Source organism: Alosa alosa, chromosome 2 (genome assembly GCF_017589495.1).
Source record: "Alosa alosa isolate M-15738 ecotype Scorff River chromosome 2, AALO_Geno_1.1, whole genome shotgun sequence".
Lineage (NCBI taxonomy): Eukaryota > Metazoa > Chordata > Actinopteri > Clupeiformes > Clupeidae > Alosa > Alosa alosa.
In genome coordinates this window covers 9,526,620-9,546,493 of record NC_063190.1, presented here as the reverse complement: position 1 = coordinate 9,546,493, position 19,874 = coordinate 9,526,620, and the positions used below count along the sequence as shown (strand labels likewise).

At 43.2% G+C, this 19,874-nt stretch overlaps 1 protein-coding gene across 4 annotated transcripts; it reads right to left on the bottom strand.

Moving 5' to 3' along the window:
• Positions 1 to 1,631: 1,631 nt before the first annotated feature.
• On the bottom strand, positions 1,632 to 16,704 carry apbb1 (amyloid beta (A4) precursor protein-binding, family B, member 1 (Fe65)). 4 transcript variants are annotated; one of them, XM_048235815.1, is made up of 15 exons: positions 16,556 to 16,704; positions 14,381 to 15,396; positions 13,198 to 13,403; positions 12,114 to 12,170; positions 11,753 to 11,826; positions 11,487 to 11,547; positions 11,000 to 11,146; positions 9,494 to 9,621; positions 9,095 to 9,100; positions 7,235 to 7,349; positions 7,044 to 7,128; positions 6,622 to 6,717; positions 6,113 to 6,228; positions 5,721 to 5,897; positions 1,632 to 4,930 (listed from the first exon to the last, which is right to left on the bottom strand). In XM_048235815.1, exons 2-15 carry the CDS (start codon positions 15,375 to 15,377, stop codon positions 4,769 to 4,771), a joined length of 2,427 nt encoding a protein of 808 aa, XP_048091772.1. In that variant the 5' UTR covers positions 15,378 to 15,396; positions 16,556 to 16,704; the 3' UTR covers positions 1,632 to 4,768. The 4 variants fall into 4 exon arrangements, with proteins under 4 accessions (XP_048091772.1, XP_048091786.1, XP_048091780.1 ...); XM_048235829.1 differs by having other exon boundaries at positions 6,637 to 6,717; XM_048235823.1 differs by lacking the exon at positions 9,095 to 9,100.
• Between the last annotated feature and the right edge of the window lie 3,170 nt (positions 16,705 to 19,874).

The window sequence follows — 19,874 nt, the reverse complement described above, 5'->3', positions numbered from 1 at the left end:
AGCAGAAATATAATTAGCAGTCGGTTCACAGGGGCAGAACAAGCTGTTTGCCCAGTGACCAACGTCATAGCATATCAACATTCATAGCTCATAGATTTCAGATAAAAGGACCACCGCTTAAAACCTATATCTTCAACTTCATAAACCTATACATTACATGTCAAACATATTAAGATATCTCAAGTACAGTTCCGTGCAAGGACATTTTAACACTTGTAGGCAATAAATGTATGTGTACGTGTGCGTGTGTGTGTGTGTGATTGGGTTGTTGCAGTAAGAGTTTCACAGAAGTATCTAAGACCACTATAGCGTAATCAACAATACAAACTCTCTTGAAGCTGAACACGATGATTGATTTGGGATATGTACACAACCAAAACATTCTGCTCTTCACTACTCTGCTTGAATTTCCCCTTGAGGATCAATAAAGTATCTATCTAACTATCGAAACAAACTACCACTCTATAGTAGGCCTACATGTATGCATGTAATAACTGGGAGATATACTCCAGCAGGTCCAATCAGTGAGGTTGTAGGCCTATATCTGGGTCTGGGGTACCACGGATATCTCATTAGAAATCAGATGCTGTAAGTGGTTCACACTCTGAAAAAAGTGACTAGAGACAAGTCTTGCAAAAAGGAGCCATTTCTATTAGAAATCAAAAAAACAAATCAGACCCTTCTTTTACCACATGTGCTGTAACAAAAAGACTAACAGGGACCAGAACTGCAGCAAAAACTGATTTTTTTGTCACCCCTAGAAAAGCTGTCAGACTCCCATGATCCACCTGGCCTAACGGGCACGCTGGGGAGGCCACCAGTACAACGCAGCAGGCATGGCTGGGTGCCCTTTACAGCCTCATTCCGCCACTGCACCGCAGAACAAGCCAGCCAAAATGGAAAAAAGGAAAAACATGGGGATTTGCCACAGCAAGGCCAAGATCTCTGTCTGGTCACACACACACACTGAGGGACAAAAGGGACGGAGAATCCAGAGGCGATTACGGTAAGCTTTCCACACACATAGGACGGCGAAGAAACGGGAAGAGTGTAATCTTCTGTCTATGTCAACTAGAATGCGGCATATTTACATGCCATTATATTTACTCCAGCATCCCCGCACGCGGCTCTGAATGTTAATGGCTGTTTGGTTTGGCTGCATTGATTTACCCTGATACATATTCAACAGTGAGGCCTGATTGTGTTTGTTAGGCAACATGAGGCACTGCAGGAACTTACCAGAGGAAATGTTTCAAGGCAACATGCATTACAAATACTGAAAGTCTTGTAGTGATAACCATATAGCCCTAAGTCAGAAATGAAATGCCGCCGGCATGTAGCGGATGTGATCTCTCTATTACATAATCATAGCAGCAAGACAGGATTTGAGTTTGATATTGAATAGATTTCATGCAAGATAAACTTCACAATTTGAATCTCCCAGAAGAAAGTTAGAGCCCAGGCTTGAGTCAATTTACTTAGGCTAATTAATGATGTGTTAATTATGCAGTAACTGGGTGTTACCCATGCTCAATTACGGAAGTGTGATTGCTTTTAAATTACTGTTCTAAGGTTCAGGATATAGGCTGTAGCATTTCACTCAGCTTCACAATTCATTTGAAAACACTGTGTGCACCACGTTGTGTATTTTATTTTGTTCAGTGATACATTATATTAATATACATGTATATACATCACATCTGGTTTACATTTTAAAAGGAAATGTTGCACAAGCCTTTAAAAAAAAAAAAAAAATCTTCCATGGATTGCGTACGAGGTGAAACTAAAAGCAGTCATGCTGACCAGTAAAGTACATCCGCATGGACTACACACAGGTAACTCGTCATTAGCTTGGCATATTACGGACAAAACTGATTTCCGAGAGGCAGATATGTTTAAAGTGTGTCATTGATTGGATAAATCACTATCTTTTTAGGCTAAATCATACTGAAGGTGCCATGTAAGCATAACCATGATGACACACTGTTATTCACAAGGCCTGTGCAAGTGGAACTGACTTTCACTGAGAGTTGTCAGTGAAACAGAGATGGGCCAAGAGTAACAGCAATTATAGTGTTAAGATGAGTTCCTGGTGTTCTCTTCTACAACAGAGGAAGGGGAAATCAGTCCCCAAACATCAAATACATTGATGGAGAGAGATGTGGAACACCTATTCATTTGCCTGGTCAAGACCTCCTTCTCACATTTGACCTATCCAAAAAGACATTCCATTTGAGCCTATGCATTATTTCCTCTGAGAACAGATATGAGGAAATAAGATAAGATCCCTTTTCACCGCTCATAACATCATGCCATCTACAATGAGAAAAAAGGAGAGTGTAAATCTGTTTTGAGATTCAGTAACGAAAACAAAAAAGATGAACATAAATAACGTGTGGTGTAGGTGTAGTGTGAAGGAAATGTTATGACAAAACAGTGCGTGCGTACACACAAAGCATAATTCGGCTTCAGTAATGAATAAAACACAGAAGATGAATATTTAACGAAAAACAAAACAGCTTAACCAAATGGATAGTGTCACATCAACAAAAAACATAAGTAGAAAACAGTAACTATGTTAAAAGCTCTAAAAACACTTAAAGAAACAACCAGTCATAAATCTCATCAGCTTGAATGATATGGCATAGGTATTACTTAAAAATCAACCAGAAATATTAACGTTAAAAACATTAGACATTAAGATCGGACATATAAAAAACCAAGGCAGTGATAAACTCATCAAGCCTAAATAAAATCAGAACGACAAACGAAAATGTGAACAACTCCTTTGCAGCCCCTTCCTACATATCAACACCACAGCCACACTGCCTTAGTATTCAGGAACCTACTCACACGAGCAAGGGATGGCTTTACATTAGCCCGAGCAAACTATTGGTGCTGATTGCAATGGAAGTACAACCTAGGAGCTTATCACAAACATAATGGCAGTTTTGACGTCTTTGTAGGTTTTCAAACATCAATTTGAATGGCAATGAGTTCCTCATTGAGTTAACATGAGTGAAACTTGACCTAATAAATCTCGGTCCTCTATACTATTTTCCTTCTAGAGCCTGTGTTACATACAATGTCAGATTTTAGATTCCACTGATGGAAAAGTGCAGTTGTGGCAGGCAAACAGTAGGGGGCGATCAGAGGCTCATTCTCAGATTTACTTTGACTGCATGAGGAAGCACAGCTCTCCTTCACTAAGAACCACATAGTGGTGACACAGCAGGTGGTCGGACAGCAAAGCCAAAGTTCAACACACGATCATCTTATTAAAGTTTAAATAGACTGTAGTGCATTCTGATAAGAGCAGCCAGCTTACAAAATTATTACAAAAATACTCAATTATATTACGAAATAACTTCAAATAAAGACCAATGCCCATATGGGTGCGTGTGTGAAATGCATTACTACCTACTCAATCTACGCATTTAGGAAGACGTGATATATTATTGATTACAGCTTGTGATAAAAAAAAAGAAAAAAAAAAGAACGGGTCGGTCATGCCACAATCAGCAGCCTTACAATCATATATGTTAAACTAAAAACCAAAACGGACTTTCAGAGTAGCGAGAGGTCTTTTTAGAATTATTACATCCAGATGAAAGGTAATATGATCTTAAAGAGGACATCTGTGGTCCTCAGAGGACATCGGTGTCCGTATAATAGGTTTGTACAACCAGCAGGATGACAAATAGGCTTTACAAACCGCTGTGACTTATTCAATCACCCTGCAGAGAGAGTCTGCAGTACATGGAAAGATACACGCACTGACACACAAAGAAGGTTGGGAAAAAGGCATGACAACTAGACTTGCCCGTCCTCCAAAGATCTGTTTTGGGGTTGTTGTTTTTTTTTTTTTTTTTTCTGTGCGCTTTACTGCCAGAACGGTTTGCTGGGACAGCGAGGACATCCCAGAACCACAACCTAGAATGGAGCAGAAAGCGACACTACACTCATCTCTGTGGAATAGCACTCCAAAGGAACAAAAATGTCTCTAGAGACACTATGACCTTCAACGAGCCTTCCCAAGCACACCTGGCCAGCATACCAAAAAAAAGTATGATCAAACATACTACTCTTCAAATGAAGGTTTACATCGACAAGGCCTGAACCAGCATTATGTTTAAAATAATCAACCGACTCTTTTTAGTGTGGTGACGAAACGCATGGCAGCTATACATAGTATACAATTAGTCGAACACACGTCATAGGACATAGACATTTAGGTATTTAGTTTGCATTTAACTTGCATTTACATAATTCTCGATCACTGCAGTGTTCCTACAATGACTCGATGCTTCTCTGTTCGTAATACGGATCTGTTCTCTACTTGTTAACATTGATACAGTTGTTTTGTTTGTTTTGTTTTCAGTCTAGTGTTCCTTTGCCTCCTTACGTTATTTCATTGCTAAATTGCACAAATCATGACCAATTCGTGATCATTTCTGATATCATATAAATAACTTTCTAAGATCATTAACTCTTATGATCAGCACACTTGTGAACCCTTCTTACACAACATGGCTAGGACAGCCAGCGAGGCAAATTTCCACCGGCACCGTTCCAGTTCCATTCATTAACTGTGTGTGTGTGTGTGTGTGGGGGGGTAGACGAGAGGTTTAGACACTGACCAGACAAAGGGGTAGGGAGTGTTGTTCCAGACAGTGTGTAAGAGAGAGAGAGAGTCCTGTGTATGTGAGGGGGTGAGAGAGAGGACATGAGGAGAGAGAGAGGGCACTGGGCGGGACAGGTTAGAGCCCTAGGGCGTCTGGGAGCCGGAGCGCCTGAAGCTGCCCAGCAGGCTCTGCACGCCCTTCCTGACGCTGGAGCCCACACGCCTGGCCACAGAGTCCGCAGGGGGGCCCGGCAGGCACGAGCCGCTGCTGGGGGGCCGCGCGTCCAGACACTTCTGGTATCGCAGCTGCAGAGGGACAAACAGTGCACGCACAGGCGTTAAGAAAAACGTTATTAAACATCAAAATCAAAATATCTAGGGTTAGGGTTAAGATTATTATGTGTAGTAATGGTAGGTTTTGGTTTACTGCCATGTCAGAACCTGTGGCTATTTCTTAGCAAAAAGGCATTGCCTGATGACGAAGTGAGTGAAACAACTGGATCAAATCAAACTCTTAACTACAGAGTTGTTGATAGATTTACTTCAAAAATCACTGCCTTCCTTAGTGTGTGCTAGCGCGGTCTGTAGAAGTGATTTTCCGTTAAGGGCAACTTGAGGAGAAGAGCTAAACTTGATTAGTCTTTGTGCTGCTAAATGTAACTGAGCACTCAAATGAAGTGACTGCCATCAGGCCAGGCTCCACAGGCTGATTAGTGACTGATTGAGTGGCTGCTCCAACCTTGTGATCCCATCTCAAGTGGCAGCTGCTTGGAGGAACTTCCACAATGAGCTCAAATTCAACAGTTGCCTGGCAACCTTTTGTGCATCTCCTTTTGTAAAGGACCTCTTATTCAAGCCTCATAATGACTATGCTAGTATCACCACCACATCATCATCAATATGGTTATAATCAGTCATTATTATGTTGTTAATATTATTTTTTTTAATTGTTATTCATTTGTTGTTGTTTGTAGTTCTTATTATCTTCAAATAAAGCTTTTCTATAATAAAAAAAATCTTTCTCCAAGATCAGTGTTTGTTGTGACCATTCCATCCCACCGGGGGGCGATGGAGGCTGTGTGAGGTTGCGGCTCACCATGCAAGCCGCCTGCACGGCCTCGCTCAGACTGGCAGCGTTTGGCTCGCACCAGAACATGTGGCAGATGAAGTGGCCAGGAGCTTCAGCGTTGATGAAGGCGAACGTGTGCACGTCCTTCCCCACGCCCATGAAGGAGAGGAAACGCACGCGGCACTCACACACAACCTCCTCCGTCTGAGGAAGAGAGGGATGCAGAGAGAGAGAGAGAGAGAGAGAGAGAGAGAGAGATGATTTAAAAAGATGGAAGAATAGTGTCCCAAGCCATAGAGTTTAAAGGAGATGTGTGGTGGTGATGAATGTGGAAATTTCTGGCTCAGATGTGTGGCTTTTTTCATAGGTGATCATTAATGTAATGTAATGTAATGTGTGTGTGTGTGTCGTGTCCTCACCTCTGCATGGAGTATAGTAAGTGTCGCTGAGGCGACATTCACAGTCACCGGTATCCAGTCATCTTTCTCTTTGGTGTTCAGAGCCGTTTCCAGGGCAACGTTAATGATGTCCACTCCTGAAAAAGGCAAACAAACACAGAAAAATCTATATGAAACACTTATGACTTATGAACAACGGAAACATCAGTTTTACACACACACACACACACAGCATGCATTTCAGTGAGGCAGTCAATGTATCTTAAAAAGTGGAAAGAGAGGAAAGGTTGAATTGCACATCCGATGAGTTGATCATATTATTGATTATTGAAAATCCAGGAAAAATCAGAATAGAAAATGAACCCATGTCTATACTACATTACAGATTAAACCCTGGTTAGTACACATAAACACACGTACAAACCCACCTCCACATACACACACACACACACACACACCCCCACACACACACACACACACACACCTGCAGTAACTGGGTTAAAGAAGAGAAAAGTAGAAGCATTCCTTACCAAGGCGTCCCTTACCTACAGGTTTGGCCACTGGCACGTTCCCGAGGTAATGAACCTGGAAACGCTGCACCAGTTCGTTCTTTGGTACAGGAAATTCTGGAGGAATAAAAAAAGAAAGGGATGAAGCAACAGCAACCCTTAGACACAAGGGGCAGTGGAGAGCCATGGCCATGGCAGTCAGAGACCAAGAACCGGCAACTAACAGAATGCGCATAAGTAATAGCTCAGAAGTCACTGCTAGCAAAGACCCATTACGCTATAGATGCCAAATTAAATGGAAAAGTACGACTAGATGCTAGTGCTGTGGTTCTATTACAGTGCAGATCTGATTATGCAGTGGTGCAGGCAGGCACACTAGGACCCTGTCTACTTGGAAGTATAGTGGAGAAAACAGCACGTTTAGGATGCCCTGACGGAGTTACCCTGAAAGGGCATGTCCAGTAGCTTGGAAGGGTCGATATTCAGCTTGCTCACGGAGGTCTTGGAAGACTTCCTCTGCGCCATGATCTGCAAAACAGGACATGCAAGACATTAGAGACATTCTGTCCTCACATTTGCAGTTTTTATTTGTGTGTGTGTGTGTGTGTGTGTGTGTGTGTGTGTACGGTCATACCTTGGAGCAGATGTCGTGCATGCTGGTGGCGATGTTCTTGGCAGGGGTGTCGCATCTGAACACGTGACACTTCAGAACGTGGGTCAACTTGTCCCGCGCCACGTATGCAAAGTCCCTGCCACCACAGAGAATTCAGCTGAACACATACTCCCACACAAATACACAAACCAGAATGCGTGTGGCAAAGTATAAATATGGACACACGCACACACTCACACAGAAGACATTCACACCAGTGATGCATGGGCTAAACCAAAATAAGTGAGTACATGGATACCCGCGGTTACAAGTCCAACTAAAATGTCTAATAATATTCGGTCATTTGCAGGCTGGTCAGTTTAAATGAATTGAATCAGATTGGTCAAATATTGCCTAAAGCCCGATATCAATATTTCAGTAGTAAGAATTCCCTAAAACATCATCAGCTGAATGAGTCCAACCAAGAAAAGCCGCAGCACAGGCTTTCTTTCCACTGACAATTGTCTAAGTGGATATGGAGACAGTACGGGAAAAGCTGTGTGTACAAGACTGTTGTAGACGAAGATGGCGGCCATTTTGGGCCTAATTAACAACAGTGTTGACACTGGATTTAAACAGGATTTACTGATAATTAAAATGGACTATTGTAGGAGAAACTGTGAATCGGGTAGCAGGTTGGGCATAATTTCCCCATGTTTAATATTAGCGGTTCAAGTAGTATTCAGAATAAATTGAAGCATTGGCCAGAATTGGGTTGCTTGAGAGTGGACCCACACATCTGTGACACACACACACACAGTAACAGTTCTACACTGAGATCACACACACACACACACAGTAACAGTTCTACACTGAGATCTACGGATGGACAACCATGGTAACAAACTGTATGATACCACTTGCCATGAATACCGTTTTTCATGCATTTCAAGCACAGTTGCAAAGCATGATGGGTCATCCGCTTCATTGAGCCTTACAATGACTGGTCATGACCAGTGTAATGTTCTCTTGTAAAGAGCCTGTGCAATCCAATATGAACACCATCCCTTTATATTGAGTTATAAATGTGCTTGTAAATGACTTAAGAGAAGGCATTCACTGGAAGTGTTACCAACTGGAATTTTGCTAAAGAGCGAGAGCTGAACACTATATGATTAACTCCCACCAATCCTATGGATGTTAAGGAGCACCCCAAACAATGGAAGAAAGACAGCATCCAGTCCTAGTGAAGGGTGTGGTCTTAACATCCAAAGGCACGTCAAAATCTGAGTACGATGAGATCAGACCAAAGGCTGTCACACACAGGAGTGAATTACTGGAAACAATTTAACGCAAACAAGCAAGTATGAATGCGCCGCCTAGAAAATGGCAACATGGGTTGCACTGCTTCAAGCATGACTCATCCGCTACACTTTATATGTGTATCTCAATCAGAATAATTGAACAGCTCACTGTTTTTGTAGTACAAATGTCTTTTTGTCATGTCCATGGTGTGTAACAGCCTTTGTTTGTGTCATTTGAATGGAAAGCTCTACAATCAATTAGAACACTAGAGACTAGAGTAAGTTTAAACAGAGAGAAAGCAATGGGATTCCATGAAGGAAAGCAACGTCTAAACAAAGGCAGACAATTAGGATACAAATTTGGCATTTTTGTAAACATACACGATACAAGATATATGCAAGACCTTGTTTAAACACCTATGGCTCACATGCACTGACTGAAAGGGAAAAAAATAATTGTTTTTGCCATCTAGTATTCTAGCACATGAACGTTCCGGAAAGCTAGGAAGGGTGGATGCAGGGATGCGAGGTGGGGGGGGGGGATCTATGTCAGCGTAGCCATGACAACAACAATCAGTGGAGCACAGTGATACACTACCTCTCCCTGCGTCCAAAGATGCAGCAGAATAAAGAAATCAAAAGAGCAGTTCAACACCCAACCGAAGTGGGAGAAAGGGGAGAGGGGTAAAGGCGGGGGGACACAACTTAGCAGGAGCACAGCCAGAAATAAGCACAGGCATAGGTTAGGCATAGCTTTTGCTGGATCAGCAAAAGTCAAATCAAACTGAAAACATAATAACACACAGCACAAATCAATAGAATAACTATACCATTGATATTAACCTGTACTAAGGGCTTGGGTTAGAGGTGTATCTGGCTGATACAAAATAGGAAGAAGGGTTCATTTGGATTGGACACCAACAACACCATCCTGGTTTCGACTCCAGTGAGTTTGTAAGTGTGTGTGTTTGTGTGTGTACACCTCCACCACACCTACCTGCCGTTGTCACGACCCACCCCCCACACACGGATGCTGATGATGGGCTGGGAGTGAAGCAGCGTTTGGCTGAGGGGGTCGATCAGCTTCAAAGTCTCATTCTCCAGCACCAGCAGCATGTCCTTACCCTGGTCACACACCAGGGGGGGCGACAAGACCACAATCAGCCACAGAGTCAGGCCACTGCAACGTATTACAGCCCCGGAAATGGATATATCCCACTGTTGATCTCTAATGGTCGCTTTTCAACATACTGAGTAGACATTTTTATATAAATCTCTCCATGTCAGTACACACCATGAATAGGTATTCCAAAGATTCTCGAACCGCCTCAATTCTCTCTTCATATACGAAAAACATATACTTTTACATATACAGTTTGAGGTTGTTTTTTTTTTTTAGTACATTTTATACAAAGCATCACATTCTAATATATACCAACCCGGAGTTCCATTAAAGTTTACTGGACTATCCTTCCCAATTAAAAATCTTGTTAAAGGGGTGCCCACACTGAAAGGTGATGCCAAAGTTACGTAGCATAATACCAGGCATTCCGAACACGCAGGGGCAATGACGGAGACATCATTTTCAATCATACAATCAAAATTATTTTAAAGCTGTTATTTTAAGGTGAAATTGCTACTTTATGTTGCTTTAAGACTTGTCCATACATGCTTGAAATACTCCATACAAGGACAGGCACGTGTACCTTTTGTATTTCGATCCTCTAATTCCAAACATGCAAGAAAATTTCATGTCTTAAAAAAAAATTCTTCGGTAATGCACACATGCGCACACACACACACACACACACACACAGACAGACAGACAGACAGACACAGACAGGCAGACAACTACGCACAGACAGATACAAAGTACTGGAGGGATTTTTTTGCAGTTCCTAGAACCTTTTTGGAAACTACCTCTTCCTTTGCTCGCTTCTACGAAATGGAACCGGGGGGGGCGGGGGGGGTATGGGTATTTTGGAACTGACATTGTCATGATGTGAGAAATGCCCTCTGGGCAGATGAGAATATGGATGAAAACATGAGTGAGGATGAGTGCTTCCTGATGCACTGATCTTATCAGTAAATACACTTCAGTAGCCTGAATAGGATGAATATTTGCATTACTCTATGTTCATGTAATAAATAGGCTGATACCCTAAAGTCAATTTCATGGTAATCTACCAGAAATAATCATTTAAATACAACCCAAAATCAGAAAAAGTTGGGACGTTGTGTTTACACGTTCTTACGTTCTAATTTGGGGTTGTACAAAATGCTGATTCATTTGTTGTCATCACCGGGAAAGACGTGACTATTTTCCACTGGGGTAGGGACATCAATGTGGGCTAGTTGCAGCATATTCTATTAGCCTTTGCAATGTCAATAAACTTCAGCTTAAATAACTATGCTGTCTGTTTCAATACTTCATGTTATGTAGACAGACAGAGACAGACAGACAGACAGAGAGAGAGAAAGATAGACAGACAAGCACACACACCTCTCCCCAGATGCCTGCTGTGTCGTGCAGGTTGTGTTTGTGGTAGGACAGCTGTCTGATGCAGTTATTGACGGCCACACTGCTCTTGCCAGGAGCCATCTCCTCCTCCGAGATCTCCACCCAGCCCAGAGAACGCACCGCAAAACACTGCGGGGGGGTACAGTGAGGCAAGAGAAGAAAGAAGGAAAAGAGAGAAACGAGAGAAGGATGGAGAGACAGAGGGAGAGGGAACGTGGGAAATGGGTGGATGCATTGACAGATTGAGTAAACAAGGAGAAAGGGAGAGAGTGAGTGAAAGAAAGAAAAAGAAATGAAAGCGAGAGAACAAAAGTGAAAAAAGCAAGGAGACCGAGTTGGGAAAGATCAAGAAAGGCGCAGAGAAAGACACAAACACATGTAAACCAAAATAAAAAAATAGTCATATCTTATCACATATCTTGATCAATATGTAACTGGAGATGTGAATTTTGATCCACCATAGCCATACCTTAGACTCGGAGTCTGTGTTATAGCCATCAAGCTTCTGATCAGCGTCAGACTGGGTGCAACTAGAAGTAGTACAGTGGTACAAAGAAACAAAAAGAGCTTGAAGACACAACTTCAAACACACACACCCACCCCAGCCGCCTCTGGAAATCCCAATTAAGGTCACAGCCATCTGATGGCAGCTGCATTCCGTCTTCTACATTATAGCATCGCCCTACCGTTGGCCCTTCCAGATTTTTGTTTTGCACGTCAATCATGAAAACTTACCTCAGGTTGATGGAGGCATAGCGCAGAGTTGCCCCCTCAAACTCCTTGAGACTTTGATCAGACGTCACGTCATCCTGTGAAGCACATCATTACAGCAGAGTGAGAGTGGAGCACCAGGCGACAGACTGACAGGTTCAGCACTGCAACAAACCCCACTGCTGTTAACACCCACAAATGTAACGCTACTTCTCTCTCCATGGGAAGCAAAACAGAGACAACCATGTTACAAACAAACTCTACTTAACTACAACTCTCTGTGTGTGTGTGTGTGTGTGTGTGTGTGTGTGTGTGTGTGTGTGTGTGTGTGTAGGATTTTGACATGCAACACACCATATCGCAGTGGCACCAGACGGTCACCTACCTTCCACAGGTCCTCGTCGTTGAACCTGTTGTGGCGAGAGGGGCCTCTCCATGTGACCTGCGGACACAAACAGCCAACCCCCACACACATCCCATCCATCAGTGCAGGGCCAAGCAAACAGCCAACCCCCACACACATCCCATCCATCAGTGCAGGGCCAAGCAAACAGCCAACTCATCCCATCTATACTACTTTTGGAGCTGACCAAAAAGATGCCAAGCAAACAGCCATGGCTGACTAGAGAAACAGAAAGCATTCCTCCAGCACAGCCCAGGTAACACTCCTACTACTCTCTACCCATCCCTTCACTCACAAGGGCTTGCAATTGTATCCATGAGGGCTACTTTTGGAGCTGACCAAAAAGATCAAAACTGTGTTCAGTGTAGAGAGCTTACTGCAGTGCAGATTTTCACCCAAACCTTTCCATGTAAGAGTATGTCTATAAATATACCTCCTGTCACTTCACAAGACACCAACAATATCAATTTCAGTTCAAATGAAAAAGGAGACACTACTTGCCTTAGAGACATAGATCCGTTTCACTACAATAAAGTCGGCTAACCATAATGTTATCAGATTTGCCTGGTCACCAATGAAAGGACTAATTTACTCTATAGTAGTAGTAGTAGGACTAGGACTAGGAAATCCAAGGCACTTTTCGTATCCAAAAAAGTATGAAAAGCCTTTATTTTACATGGCTATATCACATTTAAAAACATAAACTGGGCAGCAACCCACGCGTAGCGGCACAGATAGCCTTCTTCCACCCTGAATTCCTGAGTACCTTCAATTTTTTCTGCAATTCCTGAGCACTTTGGATTTTTCCTCATCTCATAGTCTAGGACTACGTTTACTGAGCACATTTACAGTTCAGATTTTCAGTCCAGTCAAGAACAGTACAGTTACGATGGGTCAATATTTACCATGCCGTGTAAAACACAGCCTGCAACCCTCTCTTAGGAGACTCAAAAGGCATTCTGCTAGCAGCTTGCTCTACCAGCTAATCCCCACGACAGCATCTTTGGCTGCCTCCAACCCTTAGCCATGAGGTGTGTGGAGACCCCCAAGGGCCGAGTCTGCCTACCTGTGGCTCCTCGCTGGGTGTGATGGCAGGGGAGGTGCTGGAGGGCCTCTCCAGGGTGGCGCCCTCCTCCTGGGGCGAGGGTGGCTCCCACTGCGTGGTGCCCGTGGGGATGTGCCAGTAGTAGGTGCCCGAGGTGTCCCGCACCCGCATCCAACCTGCCGGCAGGTCCACGTCCGTCTCAAACTCGCTGCGGTCCCAGTACGACTCTGAACGTACAGCAGCACAAGTGCACAGAGGCGAGAGTGTGACCAGGGGAAGGCAGAGTGGAGGAGAGCGAGAAAAAGAGGGAGAGGGAAAGAGACAGAGGGGGGGAGAGAGAGAGAGAGAGAGAGAAGAGAAGAGAGCAGAGCACAGAGGAAACAGAACAGAGAACAGAGGAGAGATGTAGTTGCTACTAATCAGAAGCTGTTGGAATCTGATAGAATTACAGCTCTTAAATCTAGAGAGCCCTGCAAGCCACAACATGAACCTTTAAATACCTCTGCAGTGGTCAGTGTGGGTATGCCCATAGGCAATTTAGGAAACCCTGGGGTTTCTGCCACCACAGCTGATGATAGATTAGCGATAGACACAATAGATGACCTGATTTGATCAGTTTGTGTGAAAAACAAGGAACATGTTTACCCACAGCGTAACTAAAATGAGTGTTTCTAGCTGTGATATCTGCATGTATTTGATTCTAAATGAGACTAATGACCATCTAAAGAGTGCCTCAGCATATTTACTCCATCTGGTACAACACCCCTTTGGCTATGAGAATAACTATCTGCAAAACATTGGTGTGGAGAATAGAGCCAAAAATGGCACAAAAAGGCTGCATTCTGCGGTCATCTAGCCAACCAGACAGCTAATTCTGACTGCCAGCTGCTAGGTTCGGTCTGAGAGGGTTACTGCCTAATTACAGATGCTGAAAAGCAACATGTCTACCACAAAGCAAGTCACTACACTTTTGGGATCGCTTTCCTTGAACTGTTTTACAGTTGCATGAATGATCATTGTGCCCTGTAAACTCTACTTGCCCTTCAAGAAACCCCATACAGTCCAAAAGCCAAGCTAGGCATGACTCTCCTCTAGCCTAACAAGACCATGTCTTTCTGCAGAGTGATTGCCTTCAATGACACTTCATTAATATGAGTGAGATCCAGTTAAACAAGCCCACAGTTGAGCATCAATCACATCTTACCAGTCTCCCCGTCTGGAGTGCTGTTAGCTGTGCTTCCCTGAGACAGTGACATGCAGCTGGAGTCTTCATCGCTGGGCGCCCCACTTCTTCCTGGGAACAGGAGACCGGAGCTTTTCCCACTCTCGCCCTCCCCACTCCTCTCCTCGCTGTGGCTCTGCGTCTCCGAGGAGTCTGTGTCCTTCTCCCCCCCACTAGACGGCATGGTTTCCTCATCTTCCTCCTCGTCCTCATCATCCACCTCCTCATCTTCCTCGTCCTCCACCACCTCCTTCTCCTCTTCGTGGTTCTCCCGCTCCTTGCCCACACGTGGGCGGCGCTCGGAGTCGTCGATGAGGAGCACCCCGTCGTCCGTCCCCTTGTCGTCCACCTCCAGACACAGGGTCGTGAGGGCCTTGTTGGAGGTGTTGTTCTTCGCCTCGTGGAGGACCACCGAGTTGTGGTTTGGGTTTCCTTCGTCTGGGCTCCTGCTCCCACTATCGTTCAGGCTGCTGACGTTGAGGTTCTGGTCAGGGCTGTGGTTGAGGTTAGGGTCCTGCTGCTGCTGGTGCTGCTGCTGCTGCAGCTGCTGCTTCTCAGCCACCTTGCGGAGCTGGTTCTGGCCTTCTTTCAACCACTTGGTGTTACTGCCCTGACCAGTGTGCTGCTGCTGACCAGTCTCCTGCCCACTCCACTGGCAATGGCCGTTGTCATGGTTGTTCGCCAGCTCCCCAGCCCACTGCCGCTGACCGGCATCGTCGTCGTCGTCGTCGTCGTCCTGCGGTTCCCCACCGCCCATCATGCCATTGAGGAGGTCAGCCGGGGTGGTGGTGGCGTATTTCCGACGGCACTTAGGGGATGAGGAGGAAGATGAAGAGGAGCCCTTGATTTTGTTTTTTTGGCTGAGCTCGGCATCGAGAAGCAGGGCACTGTGCGGTGACAGGAGGTCAAGGGTTAAGGAAGGGGTCACTAGAGGGCCGGTGTTCTCATTGGCCAGGTCTGAGAGGCTCTCCTGAGACATGGCTGAGAGCTGGAAGCCTCTGGAAGGTTACATGGGAGGGTGAAGAGAGGCATTATAAGATCAGTTAATTCAAACGTTAACCTTAAATGTTCTTTTGACGTTTAAATATTTCAACATACCGTCAGAGCCTAATCTTTTGAGCATTGCATGGATCGAGAAAAGCACTGTTAGGCGAGCCATGTTGTAACCATCTACTATTGATTCCTACGTATTAGGCTAATAAAAAAAAATAGCGTCAGCACTATAATCTGTTGAGGAAGGGGAATCCATTTTAAATCACCAAGTCAATAGAATAGAATAAAAATACCATGGTCATGAAAACCACAATCAAACCATCGATGGATGGTACTCGTGTTAGGTTATTTAGGTCGCCACATTCCGATGAAGTAGATAAGCTATTCTGAACAATACTGGTGGGTGTATCCCTATGGTTCTTGATTGCCTTAACTATTTAACGCATACGGTAAATAATAATGCTGCTAGTAGCAGCTACTAGGGTAAACCTAGCTTACTCTATTTTAGTCCTTTGCATTAGTCACCTGTGCATACGAAATATTTCCCTGACCTGTTGTTTTCTCACTCCAAATAATTGCGATACCCAGCTAACGTTAGCTTACTTTATTTTCTACAGTGCATATGACAGAACTCGACACAGTGCTAATAAAATAGCCCATGCATAATAACAAAGCTTAAGGGACAGCGCAGCAGGGTGTGTAAAACAAATCACTTTCTCGCGGATAAAAACTGACTGCCTTCATAGCACTACAAGCAAGCTCTTGTAACCCTAACTACCGCTGGCTAGCAAGCTGGCTAGCAAGTCACAGTGTGGACACTGTCCAGATGAGAAGACTAAGTTACTCTAGAAATGTCTATTAGGGTTTGATATCATAACGTTCTATTCCCGTGACTTCTTTATGACGCTAATAATACTTTCTAATTCCATGTCGTATATATATTTCTAACGTTACAGTCCTTAATTTTGAGCTATCTCACCAACACGAATCACCAACACACCCCAACATAGCACCGCTGGCTAATCTAACCACTGATAGACAGCTAAAATAGCAATAAATAGCTAGATAGTTATCCTAGCTGGCTAGCGTTAGTGTTGGCATTACCATTACGATAGGGGCATCGTCAAGCAACACATCTTTGTTTTAAACAAAATGATTACTTACAGTTTATGTACAACTCTTCATTTATTTCATAAATATCATCAGACAAGTCATCCAGCAGGTATTGGTTAGTGTTAGTTTTTAGAAAACCCCAGCTGCAACCTCAACACCATCCTCGCTGGCTAGCAAAGTAATTTACGTTGACGTCAAGATTTACATCACGACGCATTGACGTAAACCCTGGAGCTGGAGACCAGAGAGTGTCTAGGCTCTGTGGAGACCCAAAGATGGTATGTTGATTGTGTAGGTCAGGGATGTAAAAGTCAAATACATTAGAGGGCCAAAAAAACAAATTTGCTACAAGCCGAGGGCCGGAATGGTTCAATGTTTATTAAAACATATTAAAATGACTGCACGTAACCTATTGAACCAAGACGTGTACTGTATTTTATTTAATGATTAAATGAATAATGACTGTGACTGAAGTGCGGGCAAAGTTTGCACAGAAATGTACGATTTTTCCCATCCTCACCGACCTTGTCATAAAACTTGTTTAAATGATCATACGATGCCTCCTTGCTGCTTTGTCATCTACATCAGCCTTTCTCAAACTTCTTTGACCTGAGGCCCAGTCAAGGCATACTTTGGGGTCATAGGGCCCACCTACATGAACCCACCCCCTCCTCCCACCCCCCATCAAATTATCAAAATGATATCACAATTATTATTATTTTTATCCTATATTGCTATACATGCACTTCAAAACAGTCAATGTTTAAAGTACTAAGATTGTTCACAAAAGTTTGTGAAAACATGCACATCAGAGTACTGCTTTACAAATGTAAAATATAATTAGGCCTACAATAGTTTCATTGTTTTTGCATTGTTGCATGATGCTTGCATGAGAAATAGCCTACTTCTCAAAACAACAGCAGTTATATGGGCGCCGTTGTTTTGGGATGTTTCTCTCATGCAAGCATCATACACTGATATAATATTTATATGCTAATTACAATTTCATTTGAATGCCTGAATGTAAGGATTCAGGAAACACAATACCAGCTTTTGTGAATGGTAAATGGCGGATCAGATCATGCGTAAATCACTGATCTGGAGCTGGATAACTAAGACTGATTAATAGCTTTTGGCTGACTTTAATACTTGCCAAACAGGCAATGCCAAACAGTGTTTTAAATAGTATGTGCTCTGTTTTTTATGGAAGTTGCATCAATCCACGTCGTTCTATTAAATGTCGTTTCATAATTAAATAGCCTTCCAATAGGTTGAAGCTTAGCTTTGCTACCAACGCCTATACCACGACTTAATTCTATGCCTCTATGTTTGATGACACCAAACAAGTATTTCCTACTAATTGCAGAAATGTTTGTTTTCTTTTTCTGTCCGCGGCTCCTTGATCAATTGCGCAGCAAATTATCAGACGATGGCCCGGGAATAATTTCACTCTGCAGACCATTGTCCACATTGCGGACCGCGGCCCATAGTTTGACAAGTGGTGACCTGCATGCTGCCATATAAGACCTTTTTACGGTGTGTTTTAGCCGGGTTTTCGCGTGGAAGGCTCTGTAGAAATCTGACACCCTATTCAACGAAGTTAAACTGAAAGAGCGTGCCGTTCACGGACACCAGAATGAACGAGTTCACAGTAACGTTCATCAGGCAGTAGTAACCTAATACAGTAAGTTCAGTTCACGTTCGCTCAAAATATCAACGAGTTCATGAACTTTCGTTCAATGAACGTGTTCAGGCACAACACTGGGGAGGGGGGTAGCTGAAAGTTGACATCTGCCCTGACTGAATACTGATGAACTAGATGTACCGCATAGTGGTACAAAATATGACCGCCGCTCAGTCCTGTACATCCGTTCCGCAAAAATAAATCACACTTCAATTTGTCTCCATATTTTACTCCATCCCCCACTCTTGAAACTTTTGTGTATGCTTGTTTGGCATGCCTGAGTGTGTGTGTGCGGCTGCACAGAAAGTAGCCTACTGGTGCTGAAAAGGTGAATAGATTGTAGAATAGCCAAAGAAGATGTAGCATTGTTATAAAACCTTTAAAATCTCTAAACAATCACAAGTAGGGCAGTTCATCACAGTTCATCCATTGCAACTGGATTGATGAAAGGTCACTTACACCTGTAGGCTACATTGTATTTGGGAAAAGCAAAAGGTATCAGCATAATGTTATTTATTTATTTATTTTTATGTATTTATAAACAAAAACATCTCTCAGTTCCATGCCGTTTTCAACAGCTATCAAAAACAAAAGTCATTTTTGGATGGATGGATTTTTTGTGAATGTTTCTTCTTAAGATTTTAGTCATCTTTAGTTCATGTAATACTTTATTGTCAATGCACAAATTAAGTAACAGTAGTCTGAAACGTTATTGTTAATGCACAAATTAAGTAACAGTAGCCTAGTCTGAAACGAAATGCTGTTTTACATCTAACCAGTGGTGCAAATAACTGACATGTCCAAATGGGCCTTGATGAAATGCGTCGCTAGGCTGTTCATACACATTTTAACGGGCCAAAGTTGAAGAGCTTTTGTCCGTTATTGTTCGTGCAAATATAGGCTGATTCATGTTCCCTTGCATTGTGTAACTGAGGTCCATGGCTAGTCTGGCTTTCATCAGACCAAGCTCAATCTTTTAAGAAATCAAAAAATAAATAGCGGGCAGATCAGGCTGGGTTCACCCAGCCTAGTCCATAGGCACCCGATATTGTTTAATTTTCCGATTAAGATATACACGCTCTGGCTATTCTAAATACAAAAATGCATCAGGGAGTTATGACAAAACGGTAACTAACAAACTAGATCCTAATAGAAAGCTGTTAGCTTCCCTAAGCTACAGGTAGGATTATAAGGTAGGCCTATTTACAACATAAATTGTCAATAGGCTATGCTGGCGACACAAATAAAATCTCCTTTGAAACCAATGGCTTACGCCTTACAGTATCAAGCCGGACTTAAACTGTCATATGGTGGCTAAAAAGTTGTAATAACATTGACGCAGCTCCATGAGTCAAGGAAAGCGCGAATGAAGTAGCCACTTCTAAATGGGACCCACTACACAGTAGCTTACGGTGTGTTGCTAAAGCAGTCATAATGAAATGAAGGTGTCATTGTTTGGATAGCACACACACGTGCTTTTTAATTTCACAGACTACAACTACCAAGCTGTAATCAAAGCACATCGATTCCCCTCTCACACCCTGCACGCACTTAAAACAAAATAAACAGGCGTCTCAGTCTCACGCATGTAGGCCTATAGGCAAAACTGTATCAGACCGGTGTAATGTTGGTAAATCTTCCATTGCACAGAATGATTTTGTAGCACGTGCAATAAATGACAGTCGA